We start from the raw sequence: 17,572 nt of genomic DNA, 5'->3' as shown, positions 1-17,572 counted from the left end.
GATGCCGGATTCTGATGAAAAATACAACGATAAGTTCCATTTTCACTGAAGCAATGCCAAACGTGGAAATTTTGATGGTAGTAAGGGAGTCGGTGCTCCTTGGCCGTCACTTATTCCATTAGCAGTTTTGGCTCATGTCCATGATTGGGAACAAAATTAACGTGTTCGTTTCGACAACAAATTCAAATCGACGACACTTTTGAACAGAAAACGCTACTAAAACATTGATGATTAAATTACTTCAAGTTCTAGATCACATTAAGCGGCAGACCGCATCGCAATCGAGCTTTTCTACTAACTTAGTTAAGTGTTACTAAGTACACACTTACATGTAGTGTTCTTGTGAATAGTAATTTTCCCATTAATATTATCAATATTCAAGTTATCATTTTTTTAGCAGCAAACTAAATGTCGAAATTTTCAATTGGAAAGCCCGTTCTCCTTCGTATGGAATTACACAACATAAATAGGCTTTAAAGACTGTAATTAATGTATTCGATCCAAAGATTTCGACATTTTGCCTCCCTTAAAAACCGTATTACAGACCTGTACGTAATATATTCATCAATTTTACGGGGGTTCATCGTCCTTTTCCACTTTAATGAACAGCGAATCTGGCATCGCGGTACCAGAACCGAAATAAATCGGAATTTAAAATTCAAAATGGACAAATAAAATTACTTCTTATTTTTTGTTCAAATCTGCGATGTTTTGAAAAGTTCTAAGTGCAGACGAGTTATTTTCACATGGACGCGTGCACTCCTTCCTTTTGCCAGAAACAGTAAATCCGACAACTTTATAGTCGAAGTACCAGAGCTAATAACCACACGCTGATCTGAGTTCTTGATAAGTGAAATAGTGAAGTTGCGTTCTAATTCAAATCGGCAACGGAATTCGGTGCGTAGTTCCTGGTGATGGTGCGGGCTTAGGAGCGAGTGCTAATAAATACGGTAATTAACTGAAGGACCAGACGTGACCGTACTGGATGTTCGACGTCACACTGAGCACCACCCGAATCAATCGCAGCGACGACTTCTCATCTATCAAAAGAAATGGGAGAAACGTTTTTCCATAAAAGGGAAATTTCTCATTTCGACCTCAAAAAAAGAACTAGAGGATACCACGGCACGCACTAGAAACAAATCCGAGCAGTTAAATGGTATTAGGGACTCCGTTGGAGGTCCGCATAACGTCGATAGGATCGATGACCATAAAAATAAAACTGCAGGTAATTTTGAGGCATTCAAGGGGGTTTTATAGGTAAAAATCGTAATCTCGGAACTTTCCTTTCAGTGTATGGACAAATAGCTCTATTCAAGTGAACCTTGAAGGGACCTACGTGGCAAGACTTTCGATTCTTTTGCTAAAGGAAACGAGGCCGATGGCGTTTGTCAGAGGAGGATTATTATAAAAACTTCCACTGGCGTATTCAACGAGAATATCAGCAAGGGGTTCCGCACCCGGACTGGCATCATGTCGTCAGGTGTATTGGGATTTTTGCGAACTAAAATTTCCACCTTCTCCTCGGTCTTGCACGGGCTGGATGGCGCCAGAAGCGACTAAAACCCACCGCAGAATTTTGTATAAAAAATAAAATTATAAATACATGAATATTTCATGTTATCGACAAACCATTCGTCTGATGAATACAGCAAACAAAAGTCCTTTCAATAACTCAAAATGACAGAAAACAAGACTCGCTTATCTCCAGAGAAATATACGAGAGAGGGAGCAATTTTTCAGAGCTTTTACTGCTGCATCCGTAATAGGATTCATTTTATATATGCAGGGAAAGCTGAGCAGGAAGCAGAGAAACGCCGAAAGTTTCCATGTTGCAGAAATATGTACGTATTATATATCGCAACATCGGCTAAAGTAAACAGCCGTCTGTCAAAACTCTCTTCGGGAGATAAGACGGCTTCGTCGTATGATATGCATTATTTCCGTCTTCAGATGACCCAGGGAAAAGCGTTTTATTGGCGAGATTGCTTGTGACGAACATGGAATTAAAATCGATCCGGAAATGGCCCAAAAATAGAGACGGATTTAGTCCAAGACTTTTGGAATCAATATTCTTAACACTGTCGAAATATTGGCCTGCAGAACGCGAATATGGAATAATATACAGTAGCTTTTTCGTGCATGGGGTTTTAGGGGGTGCAACCAGGAGGCAGTTGGGATATCGATAAATGCGAAGGAGACGGGCCACCGTCGTGGACTTGGAAGCCGGAAGCCCCAGAGTACAGATCGTGTCACGAAAAAGGTTCGTTTTTCAATTGACGAATTCTGAAAGAACCATTTCTGCCGTGACGTTTACAGAGGTGAGGCTACATGGAAATTTATCATCTATCGTAAATGATCAATTTGTTCTCGAAGGACGATTCGAATTTGTGCATGTGCGCGTAATTTGCGTCCTTCGAAATCACGTAGATCTGCACCCCTCCTCGGATTGAAACGTACTGAATGGAAGTCAACGACGCCAGCCAATCGTCGACAATGGAAGGGGAAACGGCAGTCGGTCTCCCTCGCACTTGTCAATCACCTGATTGCCTTTTGCTTGCACAAAAAGTCATGGCGTTCAAGGTCTTATGTCAAATAGGAAAGTTCTGACATTTTGAGAAAAGTGTCGATTTGACAACAGTCCGCGCATCGCCGGGGCGGAATTCGGTACTCCGTGCGTCATGTTTCGTGTGTCACATTTTTATTTCATTCTTTTCGAGATTTAACCTTCTTTCGACTCTTCTTTCGAGACATTAACCTGTTACAAAACTCTTTCTTACAAAATATTCTAAAAGATTAAAATATGCAAATGGCACGTTTCTCGGCTTTCATAATTCTTTTGAGAAGTCAAACTCACAAATGGGACATTTAAGGCATTCAAAATTATTTATAATTCTGATGGTCCTTAGATAGTCGATACATCTGAGTGCCAACGACTACTACGTAATAACCATTGAGGATATCTACTTCGGACGAAAGAACTAAAATTAAAAAAAAAACAAATGCAACAATCACAAGTTCTGGAGCGTTGTCAATCCGGTGGATCTTGAGAACACCTAAAGGGACCCGACTAAGACGTTTTCTCGTTAATTTTAAATTTTCTCCAAGAGTTGTTTTAAAAGTTTAAAAGCAATTACTTTTCAGATTCTTACAAGACATAAGCATACCTCCTTGGATCCACATCTTAGGGAGAAAGGAATAGTTTTCGATTTCTTCCTCTCCTTTCTAAAAGTTTACAAAGAATTTTAGGAATGAACTTATATCTTTTTCCAAGTTTTGAGCTGCAGAAGCTGCGTGCTTTATGGTTTTTACAGGCATCCATCAATCAGAAATGTTTCAAATCCCACAAGGAAACCATTTTCCATGCGTCAAACATGTTTCCTGGCTTGTTCTCAATAGTTCTGACGTACGTTAGATTTACGATCCGACTACATATTATGACGTAATATAAACCCCTGGCAGGCAACTTCCTAATATCCTGCGAAATACCAACATCAAACTTTGCACATTTCTTTCACTTCGATTGAGTTATTCTTATTACTGATGCAGCAGTAAACTTTTGAAAAATGACTTTACCCAACTCTCATATATCTTGCGATAAAACCGAGGCGGGAACACTCCCGAATGTCGGATTTATTTATCATCGGATGAATTTATCATCCAAAAAACCAAGCGTAAAAACTTACCATAGACCCTTAGTGTGGCCGTTGGGGACTCCCTGTTGCCCACCACATTATGGGCTAGACACTGGTACCGCCCATCGTCGTGCTGCCTCACGTCGCTGATCATCAAGTTACCGCTGTCCAGCACCTTCATTCGCCTTCCATCGATGTCCATCACTTTACCATCCTTCTTCCATATAAGGGTGGGCTCCGGGTATCCTCTGGGGGGGCCGCATAGCAGAAGAGCAGTTTCGCCGGCGGCTACTTTTGTGTCTGTCGGTACCACCTTGAATTCATCGCGAAGAACTGCAAGAAAACAAGTACGGGGTGAGTCAATAATTTGACGCAAAAAGAGTCAAAAGACCCTTTGAATAAGTTGTTTTGTAAAAGGGGGTAAAAGGGTGGCTTTCCGGGATTATCGTAATGAAAACTCCATGTCTCTGTCAGTCCCGGCTCCGGTTCGAATTAATATTTTATTCAGGACATGCCAGCAGCACTCTTTTTGACCCCCTTTTATCTAAAAGCAATTAAATTTTGTTTGTTTTTAAAATTCGTTGCATATATATTTTTTTTTATTTTGAGGATATTTTTACAGCAATCTTTCAGCAATGTGTCAAAAAGTGTATATATATATTTTTTTATATCTTTAATTCCTGACATCGAACAATGATCAACGGTTCCGGAGGCGCCGCTGATGAGTGAAAATTCCACGGAATCATGTTTTGGGTGTTTTCAAATGTTTTTTGAATTAAAAAAATATTCTTAATCGCGTAGTAATCGTACCGGAACAACGTATTTAGGCGTGTTGAAGGCCGGAGCAAGATGATGGCTTGTTTGGCCTCAAGTTGGCCACCGTTATCCATCCGTTAATCAATCTGTTAATGCTCCAATTTACAAAAAATTCGAATATTTTTGGAAAATTGTACACCATTTTTGAATCTTAAAACCCTCTATTAGTAAATCCATTTCGAGATCCCTACGGATACTGTGAATTTTAACGGAATTATGTTGAATTTTATGAATTTCGAAAGGTTAAAACAATGACGCTGTAAAGTGCGAAATTTTTTGTGTTAAACTAGAACTCTTGCAGTCAAACCTGGAGTTCGGCGGCCCTTGTAGACACGCCCCTGACTTTTGAAAATTATCCTAAAATGTATAGGATAATTTCTCATAATTCTTCAGTGGCGTAGTAAGCAGTTAGGAATCTCTCACCAACTTGAAAGTTTAGCAGTTGAGCCTAGAGGGTGTTCATGCACCCATTTTCATCTAGTTTAAATCACTCTCACTGGGAGTTCGTAATAGAGAGCACCTCGCGTGAAGCCATAATGAACTTTTGCCAAAAAACCATTATCTGCTCCCGCATCTGGAGCCACGTTTCTCAATTTTATAATTAATTTTACTTCATTTTTCGATTCTCCAACTACGGGAAAGCCCGCAAAGTCTTCTCCTGAATTAAACCAAATTTGCTCGATCAAATAAACACAACTTTTAACAAAATTTCCGCAAATTAGCCGACAACAAATTCGAACTAAAACTCGGTTAAAAGCTCGACGGGCATCGGAACAAATTAGCCGAAGCTTTCTAAAGTGACACGAGGCCATTAGGCCCGGTTCACGCCAATTTATTCTGCAGAATTAAATTCTGAGCCAGCCATTGCAGCATTTGCTTACTCCATTTATATCCTACACATCGATGTTGCACTCTTGACTATTTGATTTATCCCCGGAGGTGCAAGTGGACTTTAGAAAAATTGAGAAATGAGCCGTTAAAGTTGCTTTAATAATTACGGCCCTTAACCACTAATTTTTCGATTTTAACGATAATGAAAACATCTCGGTGATACATTAACGAAACAAACACGATTAGTTAATATACAAAAGTCGATTGAATTTATAGGTGTTTCAGTGGTTGTAACTTAGGGCCAATTTCATTTCGCCCCCGACTAGATCATATAAACAGCCCTGTTATTGCAGGGGTTGGGGAGCAAATGGTTTAATCCCCCCACATTTAAATGAACATTCGAGTGTGTATACGTGTACCTCCCGAAATTCGAGGGATTAAAATAATATATGCCTAGTAATGCGACATTCTCTTAGGGCGGAAGTTGGGGTTAATGAGGCCCTTTGATAACATATTTGGGCGATGTAGTCGTGTGGTTTTCCTGGTTTTCAAGCCATATGGAGGCGATGCTCAATCATAAGGGAAACTCGATCTTGTTGATCCAGGGATCCGACATACTTCGAACGTGGAGCGGGAGCGACTGGGTCCAAAGATTCAAGAAGCCTACTGAGGTAACCCAATCAGTATTTTACTCTTTTGGAAATCATCTAGATTTCTTCCAAAACCTCTGGATTTCGGGAACTTATGCGAAAATTTTCGAAAACCTTTGAGATGTTTTGAGACGGAAAATCCGTTGAGTTTTTCTTCAGTTTGAATTTCTATTAGTTTACCGATGTGACGAGAGTGGAATGTTTTACTCGCTCTGAGGCTTAGTCGTTAACAGCAGAAGACGATCGTTAAGGATTCAATTTCTGGATATTAATGAAATACGTCGGAGGCATTAAAGAAGTCCGTTCCATTTTTCTGGATCTTCAACTCTGTTACGGATGGTTACAGTAATAGCAGCATCTACTAATTACAAACTATGTAAGCAGGTGAAAACTCCTAACATGACTGACGGTCAAGCACCCCAATACTCGGAGGGCGCATTGAAAAATTATGCTTTTTCCTATAAATTTTTGTCGTCGAAATCGATTTCGAAAATGTCGGAGGGGGAACGAAATGGGTTTAAAGATGTGTCGAAAATCAAACGGAACGACAGTTCAAAAATTCTTTATCCCTTTAGGAATCGAGCTATACCGTTAACGATAAAATACGTAAATGCGTTCCGAAATTATGTTTTTTCCTTGGAACTAGTCTTGTAGGTTCGTGTTGGAAATGTCAGTGGCGTACCGCCGAGGACAAGACGTAAAACACCTGAAAGACTACTGTTTTCGAAGAAGGAAAAATAACGTAGCTGCGTGCTGAAGCCTCCCGACTCTAAGAAAAACTATATATGTGGCGGGCCTTCCATAAAACATGTTTTTTTTTAATATATAATGGAACGGAAACACAGATTATCCGATATCTTTTCCTTTTTCATGTGGAATGTCGGGCCGCTTTCAGTATCCGAACCACACCCCAGAGACATCTAATAGCCCAAAACTGCAATATATGTAGGGCTAATAAAGATAAACCACCCCAAAACTGCAAATTAGATTTCCCACCATTAACAGGAGAATCCCTCCTATGTCGAATTGAATCGTGCCAGATGCAATGGCTCAAACTCTGACTTGTAATTGTCCATTGCAAGCAAACAGTTCAATGGGCTTTCGTCGGGGGTGAGTTTGTTTAGGGCAAATTACGGATTAGTCCGTAAATAGAGACGAAACAGGGAAAAGGAAATTCAATAATGGAGGGTACGTCGAAGACGTTTCATAACGACGCGAGCGAAGAAAGCACGTACCAAAGCTTTAAATGTGAGGAGAAGCTTTCGCTTTTCCAAACTAATTGAAATCTGAAATGAAATTGCTCTTTGTTATGTGAAATCTCCGTTTTAAGGTGAAAAATTGCCATTTTTTCCGGCGAAAAGTTAAGCTCAATGATTAATGGCCGTTTCTTGGAAAGGGTTCATATTTAAAATACCTGCAATACGGCATAAAGCGCGTTTTCAAGATGAGAAAAAAGCTTTTAAATCTGATATTAAAATGAATGAATTCGGAGTAAAATGGCGTTTAAGAATGGATTTTGGGAGCCAAGAAAAGCTTAATGTGCTATTAAAAGGGAATATTACAGAGAATAATATGTTCCTGTGGGTCCGACGCTGATGACCATTATTTTAAGTGACGCTCATATGGTTCCATTAAGAGACCTTCACAATGGTAATGTTACACTCAAAATTAAATATTATACCCCGGAGGGTTCGGATTACCCGCAAGCCTGCGTTTTTTCCTCCTAATAGATCATTATGCCCGGAACAAAAAGAGAGGGTGGCTTAACGAACAATTTGGGGGGTTGCGTTCCGGATTGCACGCTAGATTTCCCAATAATTTTGCGTTTGAGCTATATTTAAGTGATTGTAGGTATAAGTGAATACAAAGCAATTCGAACGCATAAATCTCCAACCGTCATTTATGTTATATCTTTCCATTCTCCAATATTAATGGCCGAAAACTCTCAGGAATGGCTGCGATTTTTCATCGGGCCCAATTAAACATCTAATGACCGAACAAGAATCAGTCATTTGGAAAGTTTAAATTAAAGACATTTGATATTGGAGCCATTATTTCGAGAGATTTTCTTTTAGAAGTTCTACCAACAACCGGGAACTTCCATTACTGGATAAGATTCTTTAAAAGGCCTCAAGATAAATTTGGGAAATAAAAGTAATCTGTCTTGGTGTGGATAAAGGCACTGATGAGGAGGGCGAAAAAGTCACTTTTCTTAAATAGGGAAAATTAAGAGGGATTTTGAAGTTTCATCTCGGAGCGAATCAAATTGAAATTACCCATTAATAGCGGTAACTTTTTTCCTTTCCTAAGTCCGGGAAGTACCTTTTTCTCTGCATATTTAAAATTTAAATACCAGAATAGAATGTAAATTCCCGAGCTGGTGGATTTGAAAAACTTTGCGCACAATTTTCCCTCCCAAATTGTACCTATCCCTTCTCACATTTTGGGGAAACTCATGCATAAAGCGGCCGGGTAAAAGGGAGTTGTTACAAACTTTGCTATTCAATTAAAAACTTTCTTTTCTACCGACGTTATTAAGCTGGAAATATGTCTGGAATCCCGATTGGCTGCAATGCCCAGTGTGGAACATTAAACGTTTAAGGCGATTAATTTCCTGCAGTCAGAGGATTTCGTTTTTCCATTAGCTGTGCTTTGTCTATTCACGGCAAAATTAAATACTAAATGAAAGATTCGGATTAAATATTTGTTTCCATTGTAGCTCCTATACGGAGCTTACACGGCGAGTTCAAGATATATGGCGGACACACGTATAACTGTGCCCAGAGACCCACTTATTACGCTGGTACGCTGCTGGTTATGATAAATAGTGGAAAATGATAATCCGCACTTTTGCTCGGCCCCGACGTTTTCAAATTTTCAATTTCGTTTCGAATCGTTTAGTTTCAAAATGGAAGCCGCCAGCGGCGCCCCAAGACGGTTATAGAATTTTTTAGCTTGCTTCGTGCGTATCCGATTCAGTTTTTCCCCGTAGGAAGGCGCTGCAGTCTCCAGTTGGACGTAAACACCCGTGTTTTTAAAAATCCCCCCAAAACTCCCAGAGCGGCTCTAATTCGATTGATTTGTTCTTAGAGCGCCTGTACCCAGATTCGGAGCACAAACCGAGACTTCACCATTTTGAGGAGATGACCGGAATTTTATTTACGTAATAAAATTGCGATGTCCGATGGCGTCCGAAGGTAGGTGGATTTCTCGAAAGCACCCAACGCCACAGAAACCATTCGCATCAGTTCCGTACCCCTTCGCCGACATCAGTGCATCCTTATTCTTACGTCGAATTGAAACATTAATAATTTAGCATTAATTAGATCTCTGGGGATCAAAATTTCATTAAAGCCATCAAAAACACACTTGGCCCATAAAACCGAAACATGTAAAGTACCAGAGTTAACACGACAGAGCCTGCAATTTTAGCCTGTAAAATTTTACGATATTATTCGCTTTAGCATCATTTCCTCGACAAGAGCACTTTTTGCCTCACCCACTCACTTTATTGCCCTAAAATGTTGCGGCAGTAAAATGAAATGCAACATCGAATGCGAGCAAATAATTTAGGGCGTCTCTGCCGGGGACTTTTCCAGGGGTAAATTTGGAACTAAAAATAAAAGCTGAAAAGGTCTTTCGTACTCCCAGTTTGTCTACTTAAGCCGCATCTATGGTAATCAAAGCAAAACAGCCAGGGATAATACCCCTTGAAAGCAGATTTTCGACGAAAGCCCCATACTGAAACAATGGGATGCACTCTCAGTTTGCGAATTTGCGTGCTGCCATGACGACAACAAGCTCAGACCGACCGTTTTCCAGATAAGATTTTCCAGAATTCATTGGGGAACTATTCCGATAGAAATCGAGATGTTTCATTGGCTGTTTCAGATTTAGAATAAACTAGCATCGTTTCAAAAGCGCAAACAAACGTTCCATTATGGTCCAGCTGACTCATGAAACACTATACACCCATTTCAATAGAGACGTCGTCAAACTACCGGCCCATTGTGCCTCAAACAGGGCACCATTATACTCTTTCACGTCATTAATGTTCATTTCCAATCAAACGAACAAATACGTGTATATTTAGGGAGACGTATCACTTCCTCCCATTTTGATTTTTGCATGGATGGCCGGGTCTGTCGGCATACTGAAAAGTCCTAAATGACGGTAATTAGCTAATGGTCTAAAATACTTTCTAAAGGGTTTTAAACACAAAAACTTTCTGGAGCTTTTAGTTGAAAGCTTTGAGACTAAAATTGCGAAAGTTTTTACAATATTTTAACTACCAACTTTCAAGTCTGGAAACTTATCAGAAGCTGATTTCTCATGGGGACGATGTGATATACGAGTTGCAAATCAGACACGTGACTTGCGGCCGAAAGCATATGTCATTGTTCACCAGAGCTAAATCAAGTTTTATATCGTTAATGCCGCAATACCGAATCAATTTGATTCCTAGAGGGAGTTTAAATCCCCTAGGGGTGGATTTTTTGTTGGATAGATCATTAGGAATCCAAAGCAGAAGGGCGGCTTAACGAAGGTTTAGATGCGGGGGAGCTTGCTATTTAAGCTGCTTTTGAGAATTACGGAAACGAGGTGAAACCGGTTTGAAAGTATGTATATTGCTGGAACGAAGGCGAACGGTAATTAAAAATTCGTTACGCCATTGAGAATTAATCTGCGCCACTGATTGAAGAAGGTATTGAAAAATGGTGAATTTTCTTAGCGCGGAGAGCAGACGTTGAAAATGCCGAAAGGTTTGAAAGCTCAAACTGAAAATCCCTTTCACAAATAAATTGGACATTCGAACTCCATGGTTTTCACAGAAAACTGCAGCGCTGAAAAAAAACTCATCTGGAAGGTCAGTGGCGGCCCGAGAAACCTTTGGTACTAGGTAACCGTAGGAATGCACTAAAAATTTAGAGAAATAGCTCGCCGCTTAAATATTCCATTCTCCCCCGGGACTCGAACTACACCACTGCTTACGAAACAGTCGGGTTATGAGTAGCGTATCGGGCTCAGAAAATCGCAGTTGGACATTGTGGCAGTACGCCAGTGACGTCAGAAGACTGAATGGCGATTCTCGAAAAAATTGCGACGTCCTTCAAACTTTGAAAGGTTCTTTTTAAAGTGCCAGAGGCGGTTCGGAAGGGGTTCGAAAGCCGACTACAGTTGGTGTCTTTGCGTGTGCATCGGATTAGATGGCACGTACGTGCCTAAGGTGCGTGGGGGGAGCGTAACATTTAAATAACAAGGACGGAGATATGATATGCGCGTCTTGTACGGACCGGATTAACGGGTTAAAACTGATAACGCCTGTGTGTGCAGGTTAAATAAAGATGGTGGTACGATCACGGGCGAGAAAGTGTGTGTGTTAACGATTTCACTGTGCTCCGCATACCTACAAACACATTTTTGGCGATTTCGACGTCATCTTTTGATTGTATTAAAATTGTTAAGCGAAAAATCGATCGCAGATCGTTCCGTTCGAGAGTAGAACAATTTGGTTTTTGTAAGCAAAGACCGTGCTGTCATAGTAAAATGTGTGTTTTAGTATAAATATTTAGTCCGTGACCCAATCCCGATAGAAACCGTATGGGGAGTGAGTGAGAGTCGCGCGTTTATCGTTCGACTGCTGAAATTCGAAACGGAACGTCGCCCGAATTCGCCATTAAAACTCACCGAACGGCCAACGTCGTTGGGCACATGCGCGCGAACCGGGTATCCGTGACGCGACCCGCCGTCCGACCGACCGCGTGCGATAAATATGCACGTTAACTTACCGGGAGTCAACACGTATTTTTATCGCGCGCGATCGGTCGAACGTCGGGCCGCGTCGCGGACGCCCGCTCGGTGCGTACGCGACGGTCGTGGGAATTAGCGGCCGAAAACGAGCCCCAACAGACCGTGCGAGGACGAATGGCCGTCCATTATATGTGTAATTTTGCCGAAACGAAAGGGAAAAAAATCGATCGTAACGCTTCGAGCGTTGTAGCTCATCTCTGGAACTGGCGGTATATCTCCTGGTCTCGAGGAAACGTTTCACCCGTTCAAAGAGCAGTTTAAAATCCCCTTTATCACAATTGTGCCGCTTCATTCCTCGCTCTAACGATGACATAAACGTCACACTACTCACTCAGTAGTACGCTCGCCATAAACGTTAACAGCCGCCATATTCTCGCTAATTCCGTTCGAATCTCGCCATATTTTACGAACTTTACAGTTTATTAAACCACAGAAACACTTATTTGGATGGCAAGCGAACTGAGACCATATCGAGACATCTAACATGCTCGAAAGTAATAACAGATTTGAACCAGTAGTTTATTCGCGATGGACCATGACCACGAGCACGGTCAAATGCCCGAGAAAGGGCTGTATAACTGTAGAAAATGTTAATGCGAACACGTGATAAAGCAAATTAAAAAGTCCGATCGTGGGGCCTTATTACATACTTAATTCGGAATTAAATTATACCTTATCTTGAATATGGTAATTTTATTGCCGGACTTTGATGCTGTGCACTCGGAACGTTCAAATTCCATTTTTCTGTTATACACATTTTTCCCTTTCTTTTTACGTTTTTGACCCTACCCTTGAAACTACCCTCCGGGGAGAATTGCATTATATTTCCCCGTTGAAAGCGAATACAGCAATTTTCATCTCAGACATGTAGAATAAACGAATTTACGGTTATAGTGGCCAGAACTGTATCCTGCTGAGCCCCTTTCAGGGCTCAATTTAAGGTGACACGGAATGGGAGAGACTGCAGCACTATGGAAGGAAATGAGGACATGTTTAATAATGATGGTGGCGATCAGTGGCGGGTCTAAGCGCGGTACGTCGATGATGCGTCGGAACGGCCCGAGACCGGGTGACGTTCCGAAATTATTCATCCCCCTTGTTCAAGCCCAATAAGTTTCCAATCTAGACCACGAAATTCGAAGCGCTCCCGTACAATGTGCCATTGGCGGATCATTACGTTTTTAGACCCGGCGAGGTTCCAAAACCATTTTTCGTGCCTTTTTGGCCCTTTCAGAGGAATCGTGCATGGAAATGGACTTTTCCTGTGTACAAAATGGAAATGTAAATTCGAGTAGTCCGACAATTGCCAGGGGCACTGCAATTTTCCCGTAACAAGTCTCGGCAGAGTTCTGGAAAATCCAGACGATTCTATCTCGGAAAGATGCACCTCGCAGTCTGGCTAAAGGGCGATTGAAAATTATGTGATTGGATTGTCTTATTTTATTGAAATAGCAGGAATACGGCGTCGGAATATTCGATTTAGTTTCGCCGGTTTGCAAAACATCTTTTTCGGCCTTGCACCCCCGCGACGCACCTCTCGTAATCCTCAAATTATCCTTTACGGTCCTCTCCCCGTTCGGGCACTTTTACCACCCTCCAGAGAACAAAACAGCTGAAATATCGTGGAAAATTACGAGCGTACAGTTTCAGCAACATCGAAGCTTATTCCGCACATTCGAGCGACTGCTGCGTATTATGGCCTAATACCATCGCCTAAATTCCCCATATACCAGAAGTAATGGTTTTATGGCACGCCATAAAAACTATATAGTTAACTCCGTAACTGCCCATGTCGTGGGGTTGACAGGGTTTGAGATAAGGGCGTAGTAAATGACCACCGTCGTGGTAAAAGTTTAGAGCCGCGATAATGCTTTAAAAATGAGTGTGTTTAAAACGTATGGGAGTGTTAAAAGTTTTTATTCGAAACCTGGCAAACAATAGAAGGCAAATGCATATTTGCAATGGAAACTTTCCCCAGTTTTGGAGTATTGGCCTAAGGGCTTATTTCCGGTTCCGTCTCGGTGAACTTCAGTTTTACCCCTGAACTTTAACTATTTTATTAGGCGAAAGTTTAAAGCCTCTAATACCCGGCAAAGCACGATAAATGGCCGGTGCATTGGAACCCGAGTGGTATTTAACCGGAACAGTTTAGCAAGTTTATTAGTTCCGATTTTTAATTACCAACACTGAGGGAATTAGGGGGGATTAAGAACTAACTGGCAACTACCACGGGCAATCCCGCGCAGTTCGCCCCTGCGGGTCCTCGCACGGGGAGGATCTTTCAGGAACTCCTCTCGAGTGGAACGGGGCAGCAGTTTTTCGGGGGGTCGCGTCCAGAAGACCCGCAACGACCCGTCCAAACGTTTTTCCGGGCCGGTCTCCTCGTGCGCGGAAACTTCACACTTTCGTCCAACGTTCCTCACTGTCTCCTCTTTCTCTGGGGTCTGCCATCGTTATCGAGTCGCAGAAGCGAAAGGGCCCCCAACACCGTTACGGGGCGCCACGAGTTAGGAAAAAAGTGCATCAATGGCGAAACCGCCACACCTAGGGGATCCACTTGCGACTCGTTCGAAGGCTCCGGGGTTTGCTCTGCGAACCCCCTTCGATTGTCGTCGGAAAATTGAAGACGGATTAAAATCTCTGTCAGAGAGGACCGATTCGTTTTAACAAATCGTAGAGGCGAAACAACACCAGCCGTCGAGGCTGCGACTGCCCCATTCGGAGAGCCACGGTTTCCCTTACGGACCCTGGAACTTCGCAGACAACCATTCGGTTCGGGGGGACTGCGGCGGGAGCGGGTTTCGGGGCGCAAAAAGTTATTAATTCTAATAAAAACTTCTTTCAGCTTCCACCTTGGACGTCAGAAAAGTGAACTTCACTTAATGGATTACGGCGAAAATTCTACCGCTTAAAAAGGCGGCGCTTTGGGCCATCTAGAGCACCGCCGTAACTCCTCAGAAACATCGAACTCCTGATGGAGGCTCTTATTCCTCAAATTCCACTTGCACCTGCGTGCCTTTGGGGCCCGTTTGCCTCGATCTACGCGGCTATTTTAAACTCTATTAGTTAGACAAACATCACTTTAAAAATTATTTGAATTACCCATCACATTGACCGGAAAGCTTATTGTGTTTCGAACTGTGGCCTTACAGTTGTTTGCCCTCCATTTAGCATGTGTTGTTTATTGTTGAACAATCAACGCATGGAAACTTGAGGTCTCTGATTGTTTGTCTTGTTAATTGCGAAGAAGTTAATGCTACTTGTGTATGTGTATCTTGACGAGAAACTGCGGTTCTAAATCAGGCTTCTCCCTGCTTCGCAGGGTCTTTTATTACATGGGAAATTCTTTATGAACTTTCGGCACTGCTGCAGACTCCTGCCTTGCTCATACACCACGGAATCCTTATAGTCACTTGCCACATAATAAATGTGGGTCCTGCTAGAAAAAAAAGGGACAAGAAGTGTCCCTTTCCTCCATTAGAACTTTATTTATAACACCCCTGTTCCTTTCTTTACCCGAGTGTGCTTGGAAAGCACTCTCAAGAGGAAACCCTCTGTTTTCCATGGAAATTCCGAATGCAAGGAAATGCAGTGGAAAAAAATTTATTACTCCTTCAAACAATACCTACCTTTTATTACCGGTCGGAGAGCTTCTTTTGTTCATGTATTCAAGAGATTTTTCCCGTAAATATCACGGATCCCATAGCGTTTCCTTTGGGCGAACTCTCTATGAAATAACTAATAAATAGCTGCATCTTCTTCCTAATTTACCTCGCAGGCTATGCAAATAGCGTCAGTATTAACGATGGTGATAAGATTTCCACGGTCTTTCCAGCTATCCAGAGTCTCGTTCCAGACAATACTGATATGCCTCGAGGCGATAATTAAGCCGCTTCAATTTGCATTTTCATGACCCTCCAGAGATGGAAACTTGAAGACGCATTTTGCACCGATAAGGTCCCTATTGTTTGAGATTGGATTGTTGCAAAGATTAGATGCGACTAAGTAACGCCAAATTTGACGCCGGGGAAAGAGGCGGGGCCGCGAATCGCTTCCGGACGCGGGTCGGACGTTTCCTAGCTCGCTTTGAATAAATTCGGAAACGTTCGCGACACGCCACTGGGCCCGAAAAATCCTGGCAGTCGTGCCGCTACATACGTCGATAAGTTTCTGTCTGAAGTGGCTTCAAAACTATTTTCCAATTTGGGAGATTCCAAAGCTGACCTAATACCACGGCAGGGGCGCGCGGGGCATCGAAATTAAGAGATTAGATCACGAAAAGAGGTGGACAGAAGTAGATTTCCGTAGCATGTATGCGGGGGGAAATCGTCTTGGCGAACGCTTAAATCCGACAAATTGCAAGTCAAGTAAAAACACCCAGGGGCGTGCGTGAGGCGCACTACGCGGGTTTTTTGCCACATTTTTTTCGCGTACTTCTTCGATTCACTCCGAAAACCCTGGGATCCCTCCCGAATGATGTCGGAAGGGAGCGAGAGCGGCCGCAGTGCCTCCTCCTTGAAGGTTAAAAGTGCGGGAAACCCCGACTCGCGTGTAGTGTTCAACCGATCCTCGTTCATTTGCCCCCGTTTCGGTGCACACATGGATCGCGATGGAAAATCGGAAAAATCCCCGTGCTCCCCAAATGCGTCATTTCAAAACAAACAGTGGCCCTATGCGGGCATTCCAAATGCAGAGGGGTACTCGCCAATTTTTTACGTTTAGGACCAGTAGTTTCTCACGTTAAGAAATGGCCAGGTGTATACGGGGAGAATAATGAACGTACGTCTGCGAGGGCCGTCCTATTAGTTTTCCTTAAAATTTAAAGAACCTCCGACGTGAACTACGAGAAAACCAGAGCTGCACGGGACTTGGAACTAAATTCAACCAATCCCCGGCTATTTCATCTTAGGATTTCCTCCTCGCGCGCTCTCGCATTGATGGACGAGAGCGATACCAACTATCACAAATCATTTACACCATTAAAAACCTTTACAAAGAGGCTACAGAAACAATTATTTACTTAAGGATCAAAGATATCCCATTACAAACTTCTTACATTCATTAAATAACCGTAGAATATTATATTTTACTGCCAGTGAAAGATGATAAGCCTTCAAAAGTGTGTTTCCATTTATCTTTAATGGCATCTTTTCAGCGTCGCCAAGAACAAGACAGACACACAAACACTGATGTTTTGAAGATTTTGGATTGGCGTAGGCAGCAAAAGTTGTTAAATGTGGTTGTAGTTACGTGGATGAATGGCTCCTGAATTGCGTGAGACGCATACCTGAACAGTTTACGGACTCGAAAAGTTGTTACGGCCTAATTTTCGTCCATTATTGACCCAGATTAAAGGGGACGCAAAAACGGGATATTTGAACTGCTCGGCAGTCCCTTTACAACCCCCGCGTAGATTCGACATCTTAGATGAACGCTGCTTACGCGCCCTATTCAGGGCCACATAAAAAGATGCCATTAAAGATAAATGAGAGCGCCATTTTTGTAGCCTTATCAGCTTTTACAGCCTATAAAGTACAATATTTACTGTTGTTTAATGAATCGAGTACTCAGGAGGTTGCTTTTACATCGATAAATCAACAAACGGTGATAAAATTTTGAAGTGGCCGGCATCACTGCCAGATTTACATGCCCCGGTGGCGGAAAGTAAATCGACGGTCATGCACGTGAGGGATTTTTCCGTAGAGAAAATTCGAAAGTCGCACTTGGCCCGACGAAGCCCACGAAGCCAAAATAGCGGGCCCTAAAGTACTTACTTTATAAATTCCCCCTTTTTGGCACTGTTTGTTTATCGCCTCAGTTTACGGACAG

The 17,572-nt window shown here is 42.3% G+C and overlaps 1 protein-coding gene across 3 annotated transcripts in view; it reads right to left on the bottom strand.

Annotated features, from left to right (window-relative positions):
- Positions 1 to 17,572, bottom strand: part of robo1 (roundabout 1) — a 108,748-nt gene that overhangs the window by 9,552 nt on the left and 81,624 nt on the right. For all 3 annotated transcript variants that reach the window (XM_066285976.1, XM_066285974.1, XM_066285975.1), the window contains exon 3: positions 3,687 to 3,968. In XM_066285976.1, coding sequence (XP_066142073.1) covers positions 3,687 to 3,968 — 282 coding nt within the window. The remainder of the gene's footprint in view (positions 1 to 3,686; positions 3,969 to 17,572) is intronic.

The sequence above is a fragment of the Euwallacea fornicatus genome, chromosome 9, assembly GCF_040115645.1.
Source record: "Euwallacea fornicatus isolate EFF26 chromosome 9, ASM4011564v1, whole genome shotgun sequence".
Taxonomy (NCBI): domain Eukaryota; kingdom Metazoa; phylum Arthropoda; class Insecta; order Coleoptera; family Curculionidae; genus Euwallacea; species Euwallacea fornicatus.
The sequence above is the reverse complement of the archived record's forward strand: the minus strand, read 5'-3'. Positions and strand labels throughout refer to the sequence as shown.